General features: G+C 43.0%; 1 protein-coding gene across 3 annotated transcripts; it reads right to left on the bottom strand.

Moving 5' to 3' along the window:
- Positions 1-634: 634 nt before the first annotated feature.
- Positions 635-26,541, bottom strand: LOC115176554 (aryl hydrocarbon receptor nuclear translocator). Of its 3 annotated transcripts, none has more exons than XM_029736610.1 (19): positions 26,216-26,541; positions 25,178-25,271; positions 22,897-22,938; positions 22,728-22,772; positions 21,851-22,064; positions 21,447-21,660; positions 13,181-13,283; positions 13,033-13,098; positions 11,306-11,391; positions 9,194-9,270; positions 8,972-9,106; positions 5,689-5,915; positions 5,204-5,326; positions 4,580-4,664; positions 4,137-4,333; positions 3,862-4,036; positions 3,211-3,385; positions 2,961-3,097; positions 635-2,811 (listed from the first exon to the last, which is right to left on the bottom strand). In XM_029736610.1, the coding sequence occupies exons 1-19, from the start codon at positions 26,250-26,252 to the stop codon at positions 2,728-2,730; spliced, it is 2,316 nt and encodes a 771-aa protein (XP_029592470.1). In that variant the 5' UTR covers positions 26,253-26,541; the 3' UTR covers positions 635-2,727. The 3 variants fall into 3 exon arrangements, with proteins under 3 accessions (XP_029592470.1, XP_029592471.1, XP_029592472.1); XM_029736611.1 differs by having other exon boundaries at positions 3,211-3,382; XM_029736612.1 differs by lacking the exon at positions 5,204-5,326 and having other exon boundaries at positions 26,216-26,540.
- Positions 26,542-27,814: the final 1,273 nt, after the last annotated feature.

Here is a 27,814-nt window from a genome sequence, read left to right as displayed (position 1 = left end):
CTATATCTCTGTTCCTTTCTTATGTAGGTAGAGACCATGTGAACATACTGAACATCCTAAAGACTGTTGAGGACAAAGTCATGGGTTTTAGGCATATGACTCAGACCTCATTTCAAAATGTGAATTTGAGTTATTTAAATATTTTTTTTCTTTGTATTTTGGTATTTCCAAATACACAACTTAAAACAAATAGTTTTATTTGAACTTTTATTTGTAAAACCCAGTAGTTGACCAAATTGTATTTGAAAGTGTTTAAAAAAAAAAAAGAAAACATAAAAAAAGGTATGAAATGTATTCACTACTGTAAGTCGCTCTGGATAAGAGCGTCTGCTAAATGACTAAAATGTAAATGTAAATACTATTTAAATACCTGGGAGTGTATTTGAGTACTTCAAACACAATCCAATATTAAACTACTTGTTTTTTCAAATAAAAGGTTATCTGAATACTTGTTTTGAAATGTATTGAAAAGTAATTGAAATACCTGAAATAGTGTTATAACCCAGGTGTGATGACTAGGCCTACACATTTTATACATAGGAGTGACGTTGTACAATCATCACATTTCTCAAAAGGAACAGTTGAAATGTTACAGCCCCCCAACCCCTAAAAGAAACAAACATCCACCCACTAGTTCTTGACAATATAACAATTTAATAGAAAAACCAAACATTTCACTTTCTCTTGTTTAACATTTCATATACATATATATTCCTATATTTGTGTCTGTGTGCGCTATATAAACTGCAGCTCACATCATTGTAAAAACCTGGACAGGGAACAACCAAAGTGGTTTAAAACAATAACAAGACAACACAGTCATCAAACTGCCATTTTCATCGAGTGACTATTGACACATGATGGGTTTACATACAATTCACATGTTTCGGCATGTCTGTGAATTACGCTCACAGACATGTATACATTATCGGACTTAAAATGAAAGGCCTACACAATAACAATTTTTGTATTTCAGAACCTTAAAATTCACAGCCCTCTGTTGGCCAATCAGAATTCTTAATTCCCAGTATAAGTGTTGTAGTAACTTACGAAACATCACAATCGATTTCAGAAAACAAATGTTGTGTTTGATTTAGATCATATTTATGAATGCCAAACTCTCTCGATAAGGATGAACTTTGATTGAATCTATTGCAACAAAAAAAAGAAGTTTATTAATTGCCAAACTCACAATCAACATCTACTGCTTAATTGGTTATTGGGTGATGTGTTTGGAACATGATTAGGATGACTTGAATTTCAGGCCAAACATCATGGCATGATTCTGTGTCATGTTGAATGAGGAATCTTGTCAGTTCTAAACGAGACCTTTCTGTCCTGAACAAGATGCCCTGATCAATATACATCAAAAACAACCTATCACGAAGTAGCAATGGAGAGGGCTACAAAACAGGAAGAGCCAATCAAAAGGCCAGAAAATAAAAACATCAGTTGGGGAAAATTTCAATCAATCAAATAATTACTATTTCCTGTGTATTTCCATATTCAAGAACAATAATCAAGATAAAAACATGTAGGACAACAATAAAGAATGGCTTTAAAAAATAACATAATTCCTGCTCGTAAATTATTGCTTTCCAATTTATTTTTTCCTTTTCCTAGTGTAAGTAGAAGAAGAAAAAAAAAACACACTTGGAAGGGTGATTGAGGAAGAGCACGAGAGGAGGAAGAGTGTGCTGGGTAACCCTGGGCAACAGAGGAAGGAATACAAACGAGTGAGAAAGGGACCCTGGGATTGCTGTGCATTCAGGTTGAGATCAATAAATTTATACAAACACCTCCAGTAGACATATAACTGTATATAAACACTTGACTTATATACTGGGTATATGTAGGAATACATCAGGTTCTAGTTTCATATCCCCTCTTCCCTTTACTAGCCATAGACATCTCTCTCTCTCCCCCTCTTTTCCACCTGAAACCACCATAACCACATTCATAGGTGACATCGTCAATGTACACTGTGTACAAATATAAAAGTGTTTGTACAGTGTTCGTATAAATCTGCCCAAAGTTTAAAAAGCCTGCGTGAGGACAGTGTCCTTTTGAACATGCTAAGGGTCGCTAAGCTAAAACAGCGAGGGGAGCAGATAGAGGATATTCACAGGCTTCAGATCAGAATATTCCCATACATATATATATATATTCCCACATATTCCCCCAAAGCTGTAGATCACCTGGATTGCCTGAGACTTCAAGTGAATGATTGTACTGATCTATCCATATGATGTACAGACCAGTGGAGCAGCAGATCTAAACACACAGCTGACTCTGTTAGTGAAAGGCCATGTTTGTGTGTTACTGGCGAAGCAGTGCCTGCCTCAGGGCCTTGTGCATGCTCAGGTGGGATTGTGTGTTGCATCTCTACAACAAATCCACTGGCTGTGGAGCTTGGGCAGTGCTAGCTACAGATGTGTCATTTTGCCCAACTATCGTTGAACCCTGAATCTCTTCTCTCTCTCCCCCTTTCTTCCTCTGGCCTTTTACGTGTTTATTGAACCTGCATTTGCATACCTATACTTGATTTCACTCTTTCTTTTCCCTGATTAACTCGCCCTCTCCATCCTGGCAGTGCAATCATCTGACCGATAATTAGACATGCTCTCTTTGATCACAAAAGGCGAAGAAAGAGAGCAAAAGTGCACCAAATGAGAGAGAAGGAAACATTTGAGAGACAGAGAGGTAAGTGGAAGAGTGTATGTGGGGTCACTCGTTGAAAGAGGGGTAGATGGGAATCTCAAAGTCATCGTTGTTGAAGTTGGCCGGCTGGTCCAGCATGGCGAGAACATCCTAGAGAGAGAGAGAGAGCGAGAGATTTAACTTCAAAGCAACATGACAATACATAACAAAAGGTACAGTCAGAAGGAGAAAGACAAAGAGAGATGGAGACATGGGGAAGAGAAAGGCAGATTGATATGGGTAGAGGGAGAGAGACTTACAGGGAAGATGTCAGGCTGGTTGTTCTGTGCGTGGGGGTGCTGCTCTGCCCTGTTCTGAGCTTGCTGCTGGCCCTGCCACTGCGGCCACACTGCCTCCGCTGCCCTGGAGGGGAACTGCTGCCCCGACCCCAAGCCATCTATCAGAGATAGGACAATGGGCGAGTCAGTATCTAACTACACCAGCATACACAAACACATAAAAACACTGTACTGTAGTTGTTGACACACACACTCTCTCAGGGTCACGTACCATATCCGTTGGTATTGAGGCTGGCGCGGGGGTTGATATTTGGGTAGTTAGCCCCCGTGGTGGGGGTCGGAGCGGCAGTGGTGGGCATCGCCCCAAATGAGGAGGAAGAGTCCCCCACAAAACTCCCCATGGCAAACTGGGGAGACAGGGCCTTCCCTGCCTGGGGCACCACCTGCTGGGCGGGTGGTGAAAAACACCATGTTTTTATTCACACTTTATGAACGTACAAGGTTTCTGTTATGCATTTACTGTTGAAACTGTCTGGGTGTGATACTCAAAACAGAGATTACACAGGGGATAAAAGATCAGGTCCTTTACAACACTAAGATACAGAGATGCAAGAACCTCAGAGCACTCATCCCCATCACACCAGCTACAGATGTAGGATTTAAATTTGATCACCCTGTTGCAGGATAACTGTCCTGCAATGCAGCCAATTTTAAACTTGTATTGTATTTGAGGTTTTAAAGAAGCTTCTGACATTTGTAATTTCCACAAAAAAATGATAATCCACAAAATAATTCATATTTCCTGTTGCTGCAGGATTATTTTCTTAAATTAAGATTCTACATATGTAGCACTTTGGGCAACAGTGGATCTAAACTTCCGGCTGTTTGGACAGCTTCTACATGCAGCTGCCAGCTGCCTCACCTGGTTGTTGAAGGGGGGTCTAGCCCCCACTGCTGGCCCCGGCCAGCCCACCGCTGCCCCTCCCTGTAGGGGGCTGCTGTTGGAGGGGGGTGCCCCGTTCTGACGGGACATCTGAGCCAGCATCTGGCCTGCGGAGTGGGATGGCTGCACCATCTGAGGGGCCATCCCTACTGACCTGGAATTAGTTCATAACAACAGGGAATTAGAATCGCTTATTCAGTATACATTGCCCTTAGATCAGTTTAAAACAGTACAACAGAGGCTAGTGATCATACCTGCTGTATGTGTCGTTGGAGCGGTTGGCAGTGGTGTAGTTGTTGTTGTCCTGAGGGTAGATGGGTACTCCGGGGGCAGAGGTGGAGGGCAGGAACTTGGCCTGGTCTGGGTTGGGGTACATGGAGGGGTGCATCTCTGCCTTGTCCATGGTCTTACTGTGGTCAGTTCCAGCTGCGGTCACGGCCTGGACAGGCATCTGACATGGACAACGGTCAACCAGCAGTCAATACTCACTAAAGGCTTGGAGGTAGGTACAACAATACAACTTTATTGTCCATGTTACAGCGAACAATAGAACGCTCTCGCCCCCAAGACAGCACACATCCCACATACAGTTGAGATAAGCACAGGATCAAGCTGCAGTGCAGCGCCGCTGGATGCAGGGCATGTTGTGGGGTTAAGGCCCCAGTTAGGTGTGTGTTTTAGTCAGTGCTAGTCTTACCTGTGGAAGTGTAACCTGTCCTGCCTCGTACAGACCATCTCTCCCTCCTCCCCTCAACTCTGCTTGCTGCTGCTGCTGCAACTGCCTGGAAAGGGGGGAAAGGGAGAGAGACAAATGAGAGGGAGTGGTAGAGAGTGGTAGAGGGATAAAAGAGAGGGAGTGGTAGAGAGTGGTAGAGGGAGAAAAGAGAGGGAGTGGTAGAGAGAGAAAAAAAAGAGTGTTAGCAGTGACAACAGAAAATATAATTTTCGTCAAGGCCCTCCACTGTTGCTCGGGAAACCAAAACACCTGCCAACCAACAGCACTTGCCCCACCACCAGTCACTATGGTAACCAACAAGAAAAGAGGAGAGGAGAGGGGGATTGTTAACAACACCTTGGTCATGATGGATATCTTACTGCTGTTGAGGAGAGAGAGGGAGGGGGGGAAATCACCCAAAAACAGAAAGGCCCGGTCAAGTCAAGTAACAATCCACAGCCCTTACCAAGGGGTGAACTCTGGACCAGACCAGAGAGAACAAGAAAATAAAGGGAAACGAGAGAGAAAGAGTTGTAGTCTCCAGTGAAGCAGCAGCAGCCCCAGCTGACCCATGCCAGAGGGGGGGTTGAGGGGGACTGGTCTCACCTGGCAGCCACCTGCCCTGGGCTGGGGGACACAGGGGGGAAGTTAGGACTGCTCTCCCCCAGCGAGGGGGGCAAAGACACCCCCGAGGACGAGAGGGGGGTGAGGGTGTCCTGAGTCGAGGTTCTACTGGCCCACAACAAAAACAAGGGGTGAGGAGGAAAGGAAGGGAGAGAAAGATATGGAGGGGAGGTGAACATACTGTAAAACACACATCCTAGAAGAGATGACATCACATTTCCTAAGGTGGCTCAACAGATTGGTTAGACAGAGTGGAGATGTTCAGACGTTGAGGTGGAATAGAGTTGTGGTGTCTATGTGTTGTAGGCGTCTCACACTCAGGTGACTTGTGTTGGTGCAGATAATACGTGTGTGTGTTGGTACTTGAAGTTTGAGTTGGAGCAGATGTGTGTGTGTACGTGTGTGTGTGTGTACCTACTTGGCGTTGGTGCAGATGATGTGTGTCTGTGTGTGTATACAGCACGTACTTGACGTTGGCGTTGGTACAGATGATGTACTCTATCTCCTCAGAGAAGGGGTTCTGGAAGGTGAAGGAGCTGGTCCTGATCCAGAGCCAGTCTCTGGTCTTGGACAGGAAGCGGAACATGACGGACAGCACCTGACCCTTCAACTTGACCACCTGCTGGAAGCTGTCTCTCAGCAGACCCTGGTCCTCAGGGTGGGCCAGCTCCAAGACGTTCTTACCCAGCAGTTCCTGGGGAACACACACACACACACACACACACACACACACACACAGGCGACAACACAGAAAAAGTTAGATCAAACTTACAGCTGTCACACAGTTTAAACACATACTGTATTCTGGTACAGTTTAAACACATACTGTATTCTGATACACAGTTTAAACACATTCTGTATTCTGATACACAGTTTAAACACATTCCGTATTCTGATACACAGTTTAAACACATACTGTATTCTGATACACAGTTTAAACACATTCTGTATTCTGATACACAGTTTAAACACATACTGTCTTCTGATACACAGTGTAAACACATTCTGTATTCTGATACACAGTTTAAACACATACTGTATTCTGATACACAGTTTAAACACATACTGTATTCTGATACACAGTTTAAACACATACTGTATTCTGATACACAGTTTAAACACATACTGTATTCTGATACACAGTTTAAACACATACTGTATTCTGATACACAGTGTAAACACATTCTGTATTCTGATACACAGTTTAAACACATACTGTATTCTGATACACAGTTTAAACACATTCTGTATACTGGTATAGTTTAAACACATACTGTATTCTGATACACAGTTTAAACACATACTGTATTCTGATACACAGTTTAAACACATACTGTATTCTGATACACAGTTTAAACACATTCTGTATCCTGATACACAGTTTAAACACATTCTGTATTCTGGTACAGTTTAAACACATTCTGTATTCTGGTACAGTTTAACCACATTCTGTATTCTTGTACAGTTTAAACACATTCTGTATTCTGGTACACAGTTTAAACACATTCTGTATTCTGGTACAGTTTAACCACATTCTGTATTCTGGTACAGTTTAAACACATTCTGTATTCTGATACACAGTTTAACCACATTCTGTATTCTGGTACAGTTTAAACACATTCTGTATTCTGATACACAGTTTAAACACATTCTGTATTCTGATACACAGTTTAAACACATTCTGTATTCTGATACACAGTTTAAACACATTCTGTATTCTGATACACAGTTTAAACACATTCTGTATCCTGATACACATTTTAAACACCTGATACACATTTTAAACACATTCTGTTTTCTGGTACAGTTTAAACACATTCTGTGTTCTGATACACAGTTTAAACACATACTGTATTCTGATACACAGTTTAAACACATTCTGTATCCTGATACACAGTTTAAACACATTCTGTATTCTGATACACAGTTTAAACACATACTGTATTCTGATACACAGTTTAAACACATACTGTATTCTGATACACAGTTTAAACACATACTGTATTCTGATACACAGTTTAAACACATACTGTATTCTGATACACAGTTTAAACACATATTGTCTTCTGATACACAGTGTAAACACATTCTGTATTCTGATACACAGTTTAAACACATACTGTATTCTGATACACAGTTTAAACACATTCTGTATACTGGTATAGTTTAAACACATACTGTATTCTGGTACAGTTTAAACACATTCTGTATTCTGGTACAGTTTAACCACATTCTGTATTCTCGTACAGTTTAAACACATTCTGTATCCTGATACACATTTTAAACACCTGATACACATTTTAAACACATTCTGTTTTCTGGTACAGTTTAAACACATTCTGTGTTCTGATACACAGTTTAAACACATACTGTATTCTGATACACAGTTTAAACACATTCTGTATCCTGATACACAGTTTAAACACATTCTGTATTCTGATACACAGTTTAAACACATTCTGTGTTCTGATACACAGTTTAAACACATTCTGTATTCTGATACACAGTTTAAACACATTCTGTATCCTGATACACATTTTAAACACATTCTGTATCCTGATACACATTTTAAACACATTCTGTATCCTGATACACATTTTAAACACATTCTGTATTCTGATACACAGTTTAAACACATTCTGTGTTCTGATACACAGTTTAAACACATACTGTATTCTGATACACAGTTTAAACACATTCTGTATCCTGATACACAGTTTAAACACATTCTGTATTCTGATACACAGTTTAAACACATTCTGTGTTCTGATACACAGTTTAAACACATACTGTATTCTGATACACAGTTTAAACACATTCTGTATCCTGATACACAGTTTAAACACATTCTGTATTCTGATACACAGTTTAAACACATTCTGTGTTCTGATACACAGTTTAAACACATACTGTATTCTGATACACAGTTTAAACACATTCTGTATCCTGATACACATTTTAAACACATTCTTTTTAAACACATTCTGTATCCTGATACACATTTTAAACACATTCTGTATTCTGATACACAGTTTAAACACATTCTGTGTTCTGATACACAGTTTAAACACATACTGTATTCTGATACACAGTTTAAACACATTCTGTATCCTGATACACAGTTTAAACACATTCTGTATTCTGATACACAGTTTAAACACATACTGTATTCTGATACACAGTTTAAACACATTCTGTATCCTGATACACAGTTTAAACACATTCTGTATTCTGATACACAGTTTAAACACATTCTGTGTTCTGATACACAGTTTAAACACATTCTGTATCCTGATACACAGTTTAAACACATTCTGTATTCTGATACACAGTTTAAACACATTCTGTGTTCTGATACACAGTTTAAACACATACTGTATTCTGATACACAGTTTAAACACATACTGTATTCTGATACACAGTTTAAACACATACTGTATTCTGATACACAGTTTAAACACATTCTGTATCCTGATACACAGTTTAAACACATTCCGTATCCTGATACACAGTTTAAACACATTCTGTATTCTGATACACAGTTTAAACACATTCTGTGTTCTGATACACAGTTTAAACACATACTGTATTCTGATACACAGTTTAAACACATTCTGTATCCTGATACACAGTTTAAACACATTCTGTATCCTGATACACAGTTTAAACACATTCCGTATCCTGATACACTATGAAATGCGATGCTGGCTGTTTGTCCTACTCTAGCCCCAGGCTGTGAGTGAGGCCTACCTGAGGCTGGTAGCCCACTGTGGCCATGCAGCGGTGGTCTACGAAGGTAAAGAGGCCCTGGCAGTTGTGACGAGAGATGAACTCCACCGGAACGCTGATGCTGTTTATGTCTGTGTCGCTCAGGCAAGAGGTCACCTAGACAACAAGGGGAGAACAAGCGTCTGCAAGATGGTGGTTCCATGAGCCCATCCAAACATTGGACATTAAGTTGTCCCATCTTACCTGAAGTCTACCGATTGCGACTAGACAGTAGCGACTCCCCTGAATATTGTCTGCTTCTTCATCTGTTAGATTCACCCCTGAAATGCGCGCACGCAAACACACACACATACGACTCAGTATGCAGCAGTAGTGTATACATTATATGCTGGTACAGGGACAAAGTGGAGTCCCAATTCAACGGCTCAGACACCAGACGTATGTGGCAGGGTCTACAGGAAACCACGGACTACAAAAAGAAAACCAGCCACGTCACAGACACCGACATCTTGCTTCCAGACAAACTAAACACCTTCTTTTCCCGCTTTGAAGATAATACAGTGCCACCATCGCGGCCGACGTGAGTAAAACATTTAAACGTGTTAACCCTCGCAAGGCTGCCGGCCCAGACGGCATCCCTAGCCGCGTCCTCAGAGCATGTGCAGACCAGCTGGCTGGTGTGTTTACAGACATATTCAATCGCTCCCTATCCCAGTCTGCTGTCCCCGCTTCAAGATGGCCACCATTGTTCCTGTACCCAAGAAGGCAAAGGTAACTGAACTAAATGACTATCGCCCCGTAGCACTCACTTCTGTCATCATGAAGTGCTTTGAGAGGCTAGTCAAGGATCATATCACCTCCACCTTACCGGCCACCCTAGACCCACTTCAGTTTGTATACCTCCCCAACAGGTCCACAGACGATGCAATCGCCATCACACTGCACACTGCCCCAAGAGGAATGCCTATGTAAGAATGCTGTTCATTGACTACAGCTCAGCATTCAACACCATAGTACCCTCCAAGCTCACAATTAAGCTTGAGGACCTGGGTCTCAACCCAGCCCTGTGCAAGTGGGTCCTGGACATTCTGACGGGCCGCCCCCAGGTGGTGAAGGTAGGAAACAACAACTCCACTTCGCTGACCCTCAACACTGGGGCCCCACAAGGGTGCGTGCTCGGCCCCCTCCTGTACTCCCTGTTCACCCACAACTGCGTGGCCATGCACACTTCCAACACAATCATCGAGTTTGCAGACAACACAACAGTAGTGGGCTTGATTACCAACAACAACGAGACAGCCTACAGGGAGGAGGTGAGGGCCCTCGGAGTGTGGTGTCAGGAAAATAACCTCTCACTCAACGTCAACAAAACAAAGGAGATGATTGTCGACTTTGGGAAACAGCAGAGGGAGCAGCCCCCTATCTACATTGACGGGACAGCAGTGGAGAAGGTGGAAAGCTTTAAGTTCCTCGGTGTACACATCACAGACAAACTGAAATGGTTCACCCACACAGACAGTGTGGTGAAGAAGGCGCAACAGCGCCTCTTTAACCTCAGGAGGCTGAAGAAACTTGGCTTGTCACCCAAAACCCTGACAAACTTTTACAGATGCACAATCGAGAGCATCCTGTCGGGCTGTATCACAGCCTTGTACGGCAACTGCACTGCCCTCAACCGGAAGGCTCTCCAGAGAGTGGTGCGGTCTGCACAACGCATCACCGGGGGCAAACTACCTGCCCTCCATGACACCTACAGCACCCGATGTCACAGGAAGGCCAAAAAGATCATCAAGGACAACAACCAGCCGAGCCACTGCCTGTTCACCCTGCTACCATCCAGAAGGCAAGGTTAGTACAGGTGCATCAAAGCTGGGACCGAGAGACTGAAAAACAGCATCTATCTCAAGGCCATCAGACCGTTAAACAGCCATCACTAGCACATTAGAGGCTGCTGCCTACATACAGACCCAATCACTGGACAACTTAATAAATGGATCACTAGTCACTTTAAACAATGCCACTTTAAATAATGCCACTTTAATAATGTTTACATATCTTACATTACTCATATCATATGTATATACTGTATTTTATACCATCTATTGCACCTTGCCTATGCCGTTCGGCCATCGCTCATCCATATAATTATATGTACATATTCTCATTTACCCCTTTAGATTTGTGTGTATTAGGTAGTTGTTGGGGAATTGTTAGATTACTTGTTAGATTTTACTGCACTGTCGGAACTAGAAGCACAAGCATTTCGCTACACTCGCATTAACATCTGCTAACCATGTGTATGTGACCAATAAAATTTGATATGACAGCTAAGCCATAGGTTAGTTAGTTAGTTACCTGTGGGGGGCCAGGACTTGATGTATCCAGTGCAGTGGACCACCACATACTGAGGCTCCCCATCCTTGGGTGGGCCCAGACCATTCCTACAGGGGAGAACACTACCAGTCAAGGCATAGTTCACTATACATTGCATTCGGGAAAGTATTCAGACATCTTGACATTTTCCACATTTTGTTAAGTTAAAGCCTTTTTCCTCATCAATCTACACACAATACCCCACAATGACAAAGCAAAAACAGGTTTTCAGAAATGTTTGCAAATTTATAAAAAAAAACGGAAATATGATATTTACATAAGTATTCAGACCCTTTACTCAGTTGTTGAAGCACCTTTGGCAGCAATTAGAGCCCAGAGTCTTCTTGGGTATGATGCTACAAGTTTGGCACACCTGTATGAGGGGAGTTTCTCTTATTCTTCTCTGCCGATCCTCTCAAACCCTGTCAGGTTGGATGGGGAGCGTCGCTGACCAGCTCTTTTCATGTTTCTCCAGAGATGTTTGATCGGGTTCAAGTCCGGGCTCTGGCTGGGCCACTCAAGGACATTCAGAAACTTGTCCTGAAGCTACTCCTGCATTGTCTTGGCTGTGTGCTTAGGGTCGTCGTCCTGTTGGAAGGTGAACCTTCGCCGCAGTCTGAGCTCTCTGGAGCAGGTTTTCATCAAGGATCTCTCTGTACTTTGCTCCGTTCATCTTTGCCTCGATCCTGACTAGTCTCGTAATCCCTGCCGCTGAAAAACATCCCCACCGTATGCTGCCACCACCATGCTTCACCGTAGGGATGGTGCCAGGCTTCCTCCAGATGAGACGCTTGGCATTCAGGCCAAAGAGTTCAATCTTGGTTTCATCAGACCAGACAATCTTGTCTCTCATGGTCTGAGAGTCATTTAGGTGCCTTTTGGCAAACTCCAAGCAGGCTGTCATGAGCCTTATACTGAGGAGTGGCTTCAGTCTGGCCACTCTACCATAAAGGCCTGATTGGTGGAGTGCTGCAGCGATGGTTGTCCTTCTGGAAGGTTCTCCCATCTCCACAGAAGAACTCTATCAGAGTGACCGTCGGGTTCTTGGTCACCTCCCTGACAAAGGCCCTCCTCCCCCGATTGCTCAGTTTGTCTGGGCAGCCAGCTCTAGGAAGAGTCTTGGTGGTTCCAAACTTCTTCCATTTAAGAATGATGGAGGCCACTGTGCTCTTGTGGAACTTCAATGCTGCAGAAATATTTTGGTACCTTTTCCCAGATCTGTCTCTGGTACCTCGACACAATCCTGTCTCTGAGCTCTTCAGACAATTCCTTCAACAACGTGGCTTGAATTTTGCTCTGACATGCACTGTCAACTGTGGGACCTTATATAGACAGGTGTGTGCATTTCCAAATCATGTCCAATCAACTGAATTTACCACAGATGGACTCCAATGAAGTTGTAGAAACATCTCAAGGATGATCAATGGAAACAGGATGCACCTGAGCTCAATTTCGAGTCTCATAGCAAAGGGTCTGAATGCTTATGTAAATAAGGTATTTCTGTTTTTTATTTTTAATAAATGTGCAAAAATTAATAAAAACCTGTTTTCGATTTGTCATTATGGTATTGTGTGTAGATTGATGAGGAAAAATGTGTATTTAATACATTTTAAAACAAGGATGTAACATAACAAAATGTGGAAAAAGTCAAGGGGTCTGAATACATTCTGAATGCACTTTTACAGTAAAATATACAAGAATTATCTCACCTGTTCCTGCTTCGCAGGAAATTCAATCTGTTCATAGACATGGGCTCCACTGGACACGAACCACATCTACAAACACACACATTTCAGAATACACACTCCCAACACAGATGCATACAGCCATATACACATGCAAGCTCATCACACACACCTCATCCTACATATGAAGGATCGTCTGGCACCCATACACATCCTGACAGAGGACTGCTGTCCCTCCTTCTTAACTGTTCCTGTCTTCAGGTCTAACATCCTCCCTGAGAGAGAGAGAGAGAGAAGGGTCGTTACCCACAGTCATTAGTGTTGTGTGTCTCTCCGACCTGTATTATAACTCTCTGCAGTACAGAGCTGCTCCTGTAGTTCATCTGTACCACCTGTATTATAACTCTCTGCAGTACAGAGCTGCTCCTGTAGTTCATCTGTACCACCTGTATTATAACTCTCTGCAGTAGAGCTGCTCCTGTAGTTCATCTGTACCACCTGTATTATAACTCTCTGCAGTAGAGAGCTGCTCCTGTAGTTCATCTGTACCACCTGTATTATAACTCTCTGCAGTACAGAGCTGCTCCTGTAGTTCATCTGTACCACCTGTATTATAACTCTCTGCAGTACAGAGCTGCTCCTGTAGTTCATCTGTACCACCTGTATTATAACTCTCTGCAGTACAGAGCTGCTCCTGTAGTTCATCTGTACCACCTGTATTATAACTCTCTGCAGTACAGAGCTGCTCCTGTAGTTCATCTGTACCACCTGTATTATAACTCTCTGCAGTACAGAGCTGCTCCTGTAGTTCATCTGTACCACCTGTATTATAACTCTCTGCAGTACAGAGCTGCTCCTGTAGTTCATCTGTACCACCTGTGTTATAAATCTCTTCAGTAGAAAGCTGCTCCTGTAGTTCATCTGTACCACCTGTGTTATAACTCTCTGCAGTACAGAGCTGCTCCTGTAGTTCATCTGTACCACCTGTATTATAACTCTCTGCAGTACAGAGCTGCTCCTGTAGTTCATCTGTACCACCTGTATTATAACTCTCTGCAGTAGAGAGCTGCTCCTGTAGTTCATCTGTACCACCTGTATTATAACTCTCTGCAGTACAGAGCTGCTCCTGTAGTTCATCTGTACCACCTGTATTATAACTCTCTGCAGTACAGAGCTGCTCCTGTAGTGCATCTGTACCACCTGTATTATAACTCTCTGCAGTACAGAGCTGCTCCTGTAGTTCATCTGTACCACCTGTGTTATAACTCTCTGCAGTACAGAGCTGCTCCTGTAGTTCATCTGTACCACCTGTGTTATAACTCTCTGCAGTACAGAGCTGCTCCTGTAGTTCATCTGTACCACCTGTGTTATAACTCTCTGCAGTAGAAAGCTGCTCCTGTAGTTCATCTGTACCACCTGTGTTATAACTCTCTGCAGTACAGAGCTGCTCCTGTAGTTCATCTGTACCACCTGTATTATAACTCTCTGCAGTAGAGAGCTGCTCCTGTAGTTCATCTGTACCACCTGTATTATAACTCTCTGCAGTACAGAGCTGCTCCTGTAGTTCATCTGTACCACCTGTATTATAACTCTCTGCAGTACAGAGCTGCTCCTGTAGTTCATCTGTACCACCTGTATTATAACTCTCTGCAGTAGAGAGCTGCTCCTGTAGTTCATCTGTACCACCTGTATTATAACTCTCTGCAGTACAGAGCTGCTCCTGTAGTTCATCTGTACCACCTGTATTATAACTCTCTGCAGTACAGAGCTGCTCCTGTAGTTCATCTGTACCACCTGTATTATAACTCTCTGCAGTACAGAGCTGCTCCTGTAGTTCATCTGTACCACCTGTATTATAACTCTCTGCAGTACAGAGCTGCTCCTGTAGTTCATCTGTACCACCTGTATTATAACTCTCTGCAGTACATAGCTGCTCCTGTAGTTCATCTGTACCACCTGTATTATAACTCTCTGCAGTACAGAGCTGCTCCTGTAGTTCATCTGTACTACCTGTATTATAACTCTCTGCAGTACAGAGCTGCTCCTGTAGTTCATCTGTACCACCTGTATTATAACTCTCTGCAGTACAGAGCTGCTCCTGTAGTTCATCTGTACCACCTGTATTATAACTCTCTGCAGTACAGAGCTGCTCCTGTAGTTCATCTGTACCACCTGTATTATAACTCTCTGCAGTAGAGAGCTGCTCCTGTAGTTCATCTGTACCACCTGTATTATAACTCTCTGCAGTACAGAGCTGCTCCTGTAGTTCATCTGTACCACCTGTATTATAACTCTCTGCAGTAGAGAGCTGCTCCTGTAGTTCATCTGTACCACCTGTATTATAACTCTCTGCAGTAGAGAGCTGCTCCTGTAGTTCATCTGTACCACCTGTATTATAACTCTCTGCAGTAGAGAGCTGCTCCTGTAGTTCATCTGTACCACCTGTATTATAACTCTCTGCAGTACAGAGCTGCTCCTGTAGTTCATCTGTACCACCTGTATTATAACTCTCTGCAGTACAGAGCTGCTCCTGTAGTTCATCTGTACCACCTGTATTATAACTCTCTGCAGTACAGAGCTGCTCCTGTAGTTCATCTGTACCACCTGTATTATAACTCTCTGCAGTACAGAGCTGCTCCTGTAGTTCATCTGTACCACCTGTATTATAACTCTCTGCAGTACAGAGTTGCTCCTGTAGTTCATCTGTACCACCTGTATTATAACTCTCTGCAGTACAGAGCTGCTCCTGTAGTTCATCTGTACCACCTGTATTATAACTCTCTGCAGTACAGAGCTGCTCCTGTAGTTCATCTGTACCACCTGTATTATAACTCTCTGCAGTACAGAGCTGCTCCTGTAGTTCATCTGTACCACCTGTATTATAACTCTCTGCAGTACAGAGCTACTGCTGTAGTTCATCTGTACCACCTGTATTATAACTCTCTGCAGTACCGAGATGCTCCTGTAGTTCATCTGTACCACCTGTATTATAACTCTGCAGTACAGAGCTGCTCCTGTAGTTCATCTGTACCACCTGTATTATAACTCTCTGCAGTACAGAGCTGCTCCTGTAGTTCATCTGTACCACCTGTATTATAACTCTCTGCAGTACAGAGCTGCTCCTGTAGTTCATCTGTACCACCTGTATTATAACTCTCTGCAGTAGAGAGCTGCTCCTGTAGTTCATCTGTACCACCTGTATTATAACTCTCTGCAGTACAGAGCTGCTCCTGTAGTTCATCTGTACCACCTGTATTATAACTCTCTGCAGTACAGAGCTGCTCCTGTAGTTCATCTGTACCACCTGTATTATAACTCTCTGCAGTACAGAGCTGCTCCTGTAGTTCATCTGTACCACCTGTATTATAACTCTCTGCAGTACAGAGCTACTGCTGTAGTTCATCTGTACCACCTGTATTATAACTCTCTGCAGTACCGAGATGCTCCTGTAGTTCATCTGTACCACCTGTATTATAACTCTGCAGTACAGAGCTGCTCCTGTAGTTCATCTGTACCACCTGTATTATAACTCTCTGCAGTACAGAGCTGCTCCTGTAGTTCATCTGTACCACCTGTATTATAACTCTCTGCAGTACAGAGCTGCTCCTGTAGTTCATCTGTACCACCTGTATTATAACTCTCTGCAGTAGAGAGCTGCTCCTGTAGTTCATCTGTACCACCTGTATTATAACTCTCTGCAGTACAGAGCTGCTCCTGTAGTTCATCTGTACCACCTGTATTATAACTCTCTGCAGTACAGAGCTGCTCCTGTAGTTCATCTGTACCACCTGTATTATAACTCTCTGCAGTACAGAGCTGCTCCTGTAGTTCATCTGTACCACCTGTATTATAACTCTCTGCAGTACAGAGCTGCTCCTGTAGTTCATCTGTACCACCTGTATTATAACTCTCTGCAGTACATAGCTGCTCCTGTAGTTCATCTGTACCACCTGTATTATAACTCTCTGCAGTACAGAGCTGCTCCTGTAGTTCATCTGTACCACCTGTATTATAACTCTCTGCAGTACAGAGCTGCTCCTGTAGTTCATCTGTACCACCTGTATTATAACTCTCTGCAGTACAGAGCTGCTCCTGTAGTTCATCTGTACCACCTGTATTATAACTCTCTGCAGTACAGAGCTGCTCCTGTAGTTCATCTGTACCACCTGTATTATAACTCTCTGCAGTACAGAGCTGCTCCTGTAGTTCATCTGTACCACCTGTATTATAACTCTCTGCAGTACAGAGCTGCTCCTGTAGTTCATCTGTACCACCTGTATTATAACTCTCTGCAGTAGAGAGCTGCTCCTGTAGTTCATCTGTACCACCTGTATTATAACTCTCTGCAGTAGAGAGCTGCTCCTGTAGTTCATCTGTACCACCTGTATTATAACTCTCTGCAGTACAGAGCTGCTCCTGTAGTTCATCTGTACCACCTGTATTATAACTCTCTGCAGTACAGAGCTGCTCCTGTAGTTCATCTGTACCACCTGTATTATAACTCTCTGCAGTACAGAGCTGCTCCTGTAGTTCATCTGTACCACCTGTATTATAACTCTCTGCAGTACAGAGCTGCTCCTGTAGTTCATCTGTACCACCTGTATTATAACTCTCTGCAGTACAGAGCTGCTCCTGTAGTTCATCTGTACCACCTGTATTATAACTCTCTGCAGTACCGAGATGCTCCTGTAGTTCATCTGTACCACCTGTATTATAACTCTGCAGTACAGAGCTGCTCCTGTAGTTCATCTGTACCACCTGTATTATAACTCTCTGCAGTACAGAGCTGCTCCTGTAGTTCATCTGTACCACCTGTGTTATAACTCTCTGCAGTACAGAGCTGCTCCTGTAGTTCATCTGTACCACCTGTGTTATAACTCTCTGCAGTACAGAGCTGCTCCTGTAGTTCATCTGTACCACCTGTGTTATAACTCTCTGCAGTACAGAGCTGCTCCTGTAGTTCATCTGTACCACCTGTGTTATAACTCTCTGCAGTACAGAGCTGCTCCTGTAGTTCATCTGTACCACCTGTGTTATAACTCTCTGCAGTACAGAGCTGCTCCTGTAGTTCATCTGTACCACCTGTGTTATAACTCTCTGCAGTAAAGAGCTGCTCCTGTAGTTCATCTGTACCACCTGTGTTATAACTCTCTGCAGTAGAGAGCTGCTCCTGTAGTTCATCTGTACCACCTGTGTTATAACTCTCTGCAGTACAGAGCTGCTCCTGTAGTTCATCTGTACCACCTGTATTATAACTCTCTGAAGTACAGAGCTGCTCCTGTAGTTCATCTGTACCACCTGTATTATAACTCTCTGCAGTACAGAGCTGCTCCTGTAGTTCATCTGTACCACCTGTATTATAACTCTCTGCAGTACAGAGCTGCTCCTGTAGTTCATCTGTACCACCTGTATTATAACTCTCTGCAGTAGAGAGCTGCTCCTGTAGTTCATCTGTACCACCTGTATTATAACTCTCTGCAGTACAGAGCTGCTCCTGTAGTTCATCTGTACCACCTGTATTATAACTCTCTGCAGTACAGAGCTGCTCCTGTAGTTCATCTGTACCACCTGTATTATAACTCTCTGCAGTACAGAGCTGCTCCTGTAGTTCATCTGTACCACCTGTATTATAACTCTCTGCAGTACAGAGCTGCTCCTGTAGTTCATCTGTACCACCTGTATTATAACTCTCTGCAGTACATAGCTGCTCCTGTAGTTCATCTGTACCACCTGTATTATAACTCTCTGCAGTACAGAGCTGCTCCTGTAGTTCATCTGTACCACCTGTATTATAACTCTCTGCAGTACAGAGCTGCTCCTGTAGTTCATCTGTACCACCTGTATTATAACTCTCTGCAGTACAGAGCTGCTCCTGTAGTTCATTTGTACCACCTGTATTATAACTCTCTGCAGTACAGAGCTGCTCCTGTAGTTCATCTGTACCACCTGTATTATAACTCTCTGCAGTAGAGAGCTGCTCCTGTAGTTCATCTGTACAACCTGTATTATAACTCTCTGCAGTACAGAGCTGCTCCTGTAGTTCATCTGTACCACCTGTATTATAACTCTCTGCAGTAGAGCTGCTCCTGTAGTTCATCTGTACCACCTGTATTATAACTCTCTGCAGTAGAGAGCTGCTCCTGTAGTTCATCTGTACCACCTGTATTATAACTCTCTGCAGTACAGAGCTGCTCCTGTAGTTCATCTGTACCACCTGTATTATAACTCTCTGCAGTACAGAGCTGCTCCTGTAGTTCATCTGTACCACCTGTATTATAACTCTCTGCAGTACATAGCTGCTCCTGTAGTTCATCTGTACCACCTGTATTATAACTCTCTGCAGTACAGAGCTGCTCCTGTAGTTCATCTGTACCACCTGTATTATAACTCTCTGCAGTACAGAGCTGCTCCTGTAGTTCATCTGTACCACCTGTATTATAACTCTCTGCAGTACAGAGCTGCTCCTGTAGTTCATCTGTACCACCTATATTATAACTCTCTGCAGTACAGAGCTGCTCCTGTAGTTCATCTGTACCACCTGTATTATAACTCTCTGCAGTACAGAGCTGCTCCTGTAGTTCATCTGTACCACCTGTATTATAACTCTCTGCAGTACAGAGCTGCTCCTGTAGTTCATCTGTACCACCTGTGTTATAACTCTCTGCAGTACAGAGCTGCTCCTGTAGTTCATCTGTACCACCTGTATTATAACTCTCTGCAGTACAGAGCTGCTCCTGTAGTTCATCTGTACCACCTGTATTATAACTCTCTGCAGTACAGAGCTGCTCCTGTAGTTCATCTGTACCACCTGTATTATAACTCTCTGCAGTAGAGAGCTGCTCCTGTAGTTCATCTGTACCACCTGTATTATAACTCTCTGCAGTAGAGAGCTGCTCCTGTAGTTCATCTGTACCACCTGTGTTATAACTCTCTGCAGTACAGAGCTGCTCCTGTAGTTCATCTGTACCACCTGTGTTATAACTCTCTGCAGTACAGAGCTGCTCCTGTAGTTCATCTGTACCACCTGTGTTATAACTCTCTGCAGTACAGAGCTGCTCCTGTAGTTCATCTGTACCACCTGTGTTATAACTCTCTGCAGTACAGAGCTGCTCCTGTAGTTCATCTGTACCACCTGTGTTATAACTCTCTGCAGTACAGAGCTGCTCCTGTAGTTCATCTGTACCACCTGTGTTATAACTCTCTGCAGTACAGAGCTGCTCCTGTAGTTCATCTGTACCACCTGTGTTATAACTCTCTGCAGTACAGAGCTGCTCCTGTAGTTCATCTGTACCACCTGTGTTATAACTCTCTGCAGTACAGAGCTGCTCCTGTAGTTCATCTGTACCACCTGTGTTATAACTCTCTGCAGTACAGAGCTGCTCCTGTAGTTCATCTGTACCACCTGTGTTATAACTCTCTGCAGTAGAGAGCTGCTCCTGTAGTTCATCTGTACCACCTGTATTATAACTCTCTGCAGTACAGAGCTGCTCCTGTAGTTCATCTGTACCACCTGTATTATAACTCTCTGCAGTAGAGAGCTGCTCCTGTAGTTCATCTGTACCACCTGTATTATAACTCTCTGCAGTAGAGAGCTGCTCCTGTAGTTCATCTGTACCACCTGTATTATAACTCTCTGCAGTAGAGAGCTGCTCCTGTAGTTCATCTGTACCACCTGTATTATAACTCTCTGCAGTAGAGAGCTGCTCCTGTAGTTCATCTGTACCACCTGTATTATAACTCTCTGCAGTACAGAGCTGCTCCTGTAGTTCATCTGTACCACCTGTATTATAACTCTCTGCAGTACAGAGCTGCTCCTGTAGTTCATCTGTACCACCTGTATTATAACTCTCTGCAGTACAGAGCTGCTCCTGTAGTTCATCTGTACCACCTGTATTATAACTCTCTGCAGTACAGAGCTGCTCCTGTAGTTCATCTGTACCACCTGTATTATAACTCTCTGCAGTACAGAGCTGCTCCTGTAGTTCATCTGTACCACCTGTATTATAACTCTCTGCAGTACAGAGCTGCTCCTGTAGTTCATCTGTACCACCTGTATTATAACTCTCTGCAGTACAGAGCTGCTCCTGTAGTTCATCTGTACCACCTGTATTATAACTCTCTGCAGTACAGAGCTGCTCCTGTAGTTCATCTGTACCACCTGTATTATAACTCTCTGCAGTACAGAGCTGCTCCTGTAGTTCATCTGTACCACCTGTATTATAACTCTCTGCAGTACAGAGCTGCTCCTGTAGTTCATCTGTACCACCTGTGTTATAACTCTCTGCAGTAGAGAGCTGCTCCTGTAGTTCATCTGTACCACCTGTGTTATAACTCTCTGCAGTACAGAGCTGCTCCTGTAGTTCATCTGTACCACCTGTGTTATAACTCTCTGCAGTAGAGAGCTGCTCCTGTAGTTCATCTGTACCACCTGTGTGTACCTGTATTGTTATTCTCTGCAGTAGAGAGCTGCTCTCGTAGTTTGTCTCCGTCGTCCGGGTGGAGCTGGTCGTAGAGTAAAGAGCCGAGCCAGTCGGACTGTGAATGGTTAAGAACAGGGGTCAGGGAGTCTGACACGTAGACAACCCGCCCACTCTCACACGACACCACAAACAGGAAGCCATCAGCAGCTTCCAGGATCAGGTGCTTCAGCTCCTACAAAGAGAGGGATGGGGAGAGAGAGAGGAAAGGAGAGGTAGAGGAGAGAGAGAAAACGATGGAGGGAGAGATGACATGGAAGATACACTCAGTTATTATTGTGCAACAAACACATATGATAACATTTTCCCCTTTTCATCCCTCAGCCCCCTCTCCTCCCTTTCCTTCCTCCCTCTCTTTCTCTAACCTGGTCGGTGAGGAAGGATGGTTTGTATGTCCCGTCTGCTGCAGTGTTGCCGCTCCCTCTCAGAGACTTCATGTGGGACACGGCCATGCGCAGGATGGTCAGCTTATCTGGTTTCCGTGCCAACGCGCTGCAGGTGGGAACCATGTCCGACAGCTCTGTGATGTAAGCAGTCATCTTGTTCCTCCGCCGCCGCTCAATCTCACTGTGGTTCTCCCTGGAGCGAGGGAATGAGGGAGGAGAGGAAGAGAGGAGAGGAGGAAGGACAGAGATGGGGGTAGAGATGGGGAGAGCAGGGGGAGGAGCGACAGACATGGAGTAGGAGGAGGGACAGGGATGGGGTAGAGATGGGGAGAAATAGGAAGGGCAGAGAGGAAGAGGTAGAGGACGGACGGGGGGAGGAGAGAAAGAGGGAGGGATATAAATGGGAAGAGGTGGGCAGGTAGGTGGACAACATGGAGTAGAGTTTAGTGTTGGCGTAACCAAATGATATTTGCAGATTAGGATGAGGTAGGTGAAACAAGCATGGATTGATAAATATAACAAGGAGTGAATGATCCATCAATACGATAGATAAATGTAGAGATCGAGATAGAGAGAACCTGGTCTTTCAAAGCGAGACGGAGTGATAGAGGAGAGGAAGTGCTGAAAGAAAAAGACTTCAGAGATCCTGAGAGAGAGAAGCAGAGAGGGAAGGAGGGAGAGAAAGAGGTTGTGCTCAGAAGAAAGGGATTGATAGGAGTGAACAGGTGTCCCTGAGCTCAGGGGTTAGTAGTAGTGACAAGAATCACAGTGCTGTGATAGGGAATCTGGTGTGTGCATGCAGAATATCTGTATTATACACACGCACAAACACACACCAACAACCTCCTTATTCTACCTGGCAAATCGCTCTTTGTCTCCTCGTCCTCCGTCGTCATCACACCTGGTCAAAGACAGAGAAGAAGATCTGTCATCAAAACAATCAACACAATACGGTCAGATCAGATAGAGAGAGGGAGAGAGATGAGAGAGAGCAAGGAAGAGCGAGAGACAGGTGTCAGTCCTACCTGAAGAGCTTGCTTCCATCATCATCATCATCGAAGTCTGGCCTGTGAGGAAGTAGACAGAATCCATGTTTGTAAAGTTAACACACAAGAATGGATCAACAAATTATCGGTGTGATTCTGATTCTGCACCTATGGACTAGAGGTCGACCGATTAATCGGAATGGCCGATTAATTAGGGCCGATTTCAAGTTTTCATAACAATCGGTATTTTTGGCCACCGATTTGCCAATATTTTTTGAGTTTTTTTTTTATATAAATATTTTTTAACTAGGCAAGTCAGTTAAGAACACATTCTTATTTACAATGACGGCCTAGGAACGGTGGGTTAACTGCCTTGTTCAGGGGCAGAACGACAGATTTTTACCTTGTCAGCTTGGGGATGCAACCTTATGGTTAACTAGTCCAACGCTCTAACCACCTGCTTTACGTTGCACTCCACGAGGAGACTGCCTGTTACGCGAATGCAGTAAGAAGCAAAGGTAAGTTGCTAGCTAGCATTAAACTTATCTTATAAAAACAATCAATCAATCAATCATAATCACTAGTTAACTACACATGGTTGATAATATTACTAGTTTATCTAGCCTGTCCTGCGTTGCATATAATCGATGCGGTGCGCATTCACGAAAAAGGTCTGTCGTTGCTCCAACTTGTACCTAACCATAAACATCAATGTCTTTCTTAAAGTCAATACACAAGTATATATTTTTAAACCTGCATCTTTAGTTAATATTGCCTGCTAACATGAATTTCTTTTAACTAGGGAAAATGTGTCACCTCTGCAACAGTGTCACAGGGTGTATGCAGCAGTTTGGGCCGCCTGGCTCGTTGCGAACTGTGAAGACTATTTCTTCCTAACAAAGACAGCTGACTTCGCCAAACGGGGGATGATTTAACAAAAGCGCATTTGCGAAAAAAGCACAATCGTTGCACGACTGTACCTAACCATAAACATCAATGCCTTTCTTAAAATCAATACACAGAAGTATATATTTTTAAACATGCATATTTAGCTAAAAGAAATCCAGGTTAGCAGGCAATATTAACCAGGTGAAATTGTCACTTCTCTTCCGTTCATTGCACGCAGTCAGGGTATATGCAACAGTTTGGGCCGCCTGGCTCGTTGCGAACTAATTTGCCAGAATTTTACGTAATTATGACATAACATTGAAGGTTGTGCAATGTAACAGGAACATTTAGACTTATGGATGCCACCCGTTAGATAAAATACAGAACGGTTCCGTATTTCACTAAAAGAATAAACGTGATAGTTTCCGGATTCGACCATATTAATGACCTAAGGCCCGTGTTTCTGTGTGTTATTATGTTAGAATTAAGTCTATGATTTGATAGAGCAGTCTGACTGAGCGGTGGTAGGCAGCAGCAGGCTCGTAAGCATTCATTCAAAATAGCACTTTCGTGCGTTTTGCCAGAAGCCCTTCGCAATGCATTGCGCTGTTTATGACTTCAAGCCTATCAACTCCCAAGATTAGGCTGGTGTAACCGATGTGAAATGGCTAGCTAGTTAGCGGGGTGCGCGCTAATAGCGTTTCAAACGTCACTCGCTCTGAGACTTGGAGTAGTTGTTTCCCTTGCTCTGCATGGGTAACGATGCTTCGAGGGTGGCTGCTGTCGATGTGTTCCTGGTTCGAGCCCAGGTAGGAGCGAGGAGAGGGACGGAAGCTATACTGTTACTCTGGCAATACTAAAGTGCCTATAAGAACATCCAATAGTCAAAGGTATATGAAATACAAATCGTATAGAGAGAAGTAGTCCTATAATTCCTATAATAACTACAACCTAAAACTTCTTACCTGGGAATATTGAAGACTCATGTTAAAAGGAACCACCAGCTTTCATATGTTCTCATGTTCTGAGCGAGGAACTTAAATGTTAGCTTTCTTACATGGCACATAATGCACTTTTACTTTCTTCTCCAACACTTTGTTTTTGCATTATTTAAACCAAATTGAACACGTTTCATTATTTATTTGAGGCTAAATTGATTTTATTGATGTATTATATTAAGTTAAAATAAGTGTTCATTCAGTATTGTTGTAATTTTCATTATTACAAATAAATAAATAAATAAAAATCGTCCGATTAATCGGTATTGGCTTTTTTTGGTCCTCCAATAATCGGTATCAATGTTGAAAAATCATAATCGGTCGACCTCTACTATGGACAACTTCTACCCTGCGCTGTCATAGCTATAGACCGCCTGTTAAAGTTATGTGACATAGTGATTGACTGATTCATTGGCATTGTATACTATACTCACGCAGCTCGCCTCTTATTGGACCCTTTTGGCACATCAGCACTGCTGCTTGCCTGGGCCCCACCGGCTCCCAAACCCAGAGAGTCATCTGGTATGTCTGCCACACACACACACACAGATAAATTATGCAACGTAACGTTACACGATGCTACAAGTGTATCCACTTCAGTAACACAACTGTTTGTTTAATTTATTTAGCCATAAACATATCTACCAGGACATATGTTGTTGCAGACAGCCATGTACTAACACACCTGAGTCAACTAACGTTAATCAACCAATCGTAAGAATTGATTAGACGAATAAAATGAAGGTGTGTGAATGCTGGATTGAACCATGCAGCTCTCCAAGCCAGAGCGTGTGACCACTGCAGTTGTGAGTATAGCGAGCTAGCTATTGCCTCTGGTAATGAAACTGGCTATGCGTTAACGTACCTAGCCACAAAGCTAACTAGCTAACAAATACTGTAGCTACAACTAACTAGCTAGCTATGCTAAGCCAAGCAGAACACGCTAACTGTTAGCTGGCCAAAAAAGCTAATCGTTCGTTCAAAATAACAGTTGTTTTGATGAAATATCGACACAAACTAGCTAGCTAGTTAACTAGCTAACTTATCTGAGCATAACCTACGGAAGTCTGTCACCTAGCAAGCTAGCTAAAAATGATAACTAGCTAAGCTAACATGGCGAGTTGGCAACATTAACCTCAGGTCATTCCAGCTAAATGTAAGACAAGCTATTTGCCAAGGTTGGTAGCTAACTTGCAAACTACGATTTTGAAAGAAAGACATAAACGTCAATAGCTAGCTACGTAGCTAGCTAGTTAAATTATTCAAGTCAAAGTCAAATACCCAGTTAGCTTGCTTTCGCTGGCCAGTTATCTTAGCCCCAGCTGAGCTAGCTAGCTCTCTAATGCTGTCATCAGACGCAATCAGGAGAAAGTGACAGATTCGGTCAAAGGGCCATGGATCGCCAATTTTCCATCTGCATTATCACCTGTAACATTTGAACTTATTCCCACAAATTTAAAACTTTACTGTACCAGGGTTAGAAGAGTCCATGTCCTGGTTGAATAACATAAACAAACCAAGTTACAGTAAACTGCGGAAATTTCCTCAGTCCACAATCCTATTTCCTCTCAGATTGACCGATTTTATGGACAACTATATCAGGAAATAAAGAGGCGATGTCATGACTCTTGTTTGTTCATCAGCCAGTGGGGGAAATTACAAAATAAGAACGAAAGTATCTATTTTCCTGTCCCTTTTCCTGTTTTCCCCGTTAAAAACCATCTAGATCCAAGATGGCGTTCACGGCTAACAGCTATAACTGTATAGGCGCCCACTTCTACTCTAGCTATGTAACACTTTTCTTCATCACTAGCGGGATACAAGTGACATCCAATAAGAGGGCAACCCCAATGTTTGACCACTTACATAGAATCACAGGCCAGAACCATCTGAATAATATTTTATTTGAGTCAAAGCAAGATCTTAACCTTTAAGATTATTTGAGTGATGTTATACTCACATTATAATATTATAATGTAATTGTGTATATAAAGTAATAAACCTACTACTTCTATTTCAGAAACATATTCTATGTGTGTACACTAAAATAAGTGCACAATATACAATTCCTGTGTTTATAGGTTATAGGCCTCAGTACCTAAACCAAGACAAAGGAAACCTATAGATACTCTCCCCTCATCCATCAGTGAGGAGAACTTCATCATTTGAGTGTAAAACAAACATTGGAGTAGACAGGTTTGGCGTAGTGATTCATGATCGTTGTTTTTATTATTAATGATAATACTTAAGCATCATAATACACACAAAAATAACACTGTAATTACGTGACTGTTTTTCCAAAGCGACGGAGGAAGAGAGGAAGATTGGTCAAGGTTAGTACAAATGAACGAGGGTTGGAATGGGGATGTGAAAGGCTGTGAGGGGAGGATCTCAGAATGAGGGAGGAGATGGATGAGTAGAAGGAGTGGGGGACATATGGAACAATAAGAAGGAAAAGAAAGAGGGAGAAAGGATGAATGAGGATGAGGAGCTGAAGAAGGTACAAAGGTGAGAGGGTAGTCTATCCCATACATTACAGATAAGGCACTTAACATACAACAACAATTGAAAATATATAATGATAAAAATACAACACTTCCATTGTTCCATGTATCATACTTTTGCTTACTGAGCAATTGAGTTGCTAAAATCCAAACTCAAGAAAAATCCTAACTTTTCTGAAACAATGATGTCAAACATGAAACATGACTGTAAACCTGTTTCTCATAGGAATCATACCTCAAATCACTCTAGAATAACAGAAAAACACATACCACACACACACACGGGATAATCTAATCCAGGGCAGTATGGCCTAAAAAATCTGCCCTAAATAAATCCTAAATTACAATGGCCCTTTCCAGTCTCCTGAGAAGAAATGTCCTGTTCTGACCAACCAACCCAGGCCCCCGATGAATATCCATCATGATGCATGATATCATCAGTGTGGGTCAGGATTCTACTGGATCATTGTGCCCAGAACCAGATTGGACTGAACCAAACCAGACTGGCGTTCAACTCTGCAAACATTTGCAGAAAACTTTCGTCCTTACAAGGTCATTGTTGGAAGA

This window comes from Salmo trutta, chromosome 37, assembly GCF_901001165.1.
Source record: "Salmo trutta chromosome 37, fSalTru1.1, whole genome shotgun sequence".
Lineage (NCBI taxonomy): Eukaryota > Metazoa > Chordata > Actinopteri > Salmoniformes > Salmonidae > Salmo > Salmo trutta.
This window is presented reverse-complemented; position numbering and strand designations above follow the sequence as displayed.

Bases quoted from the DNA above. Each gene is read 5' to 3' on its own strand.
- LOC115176554 (XM_029736610.1), bottom strand. From the start codon at position 26,252: ATGTTATTCAACCAGGACATGGACTCTTCTAACCCTG. The intron at 5,327-5,688 runs GTACGTGCTGTA...GTGGGCCAGTAG, and splicing joins TGTACCAACGCCAACGTCAA to AACCTCGACTCAGGACACCC. The intron at 4,665-5,203 runs GTGAGACCAGTC...CCCCCTTTCCAG, and splicing joins CCAGGGCAGGTGGCTGCCAG to GCAGTTGCAGCAGCAGCAGC.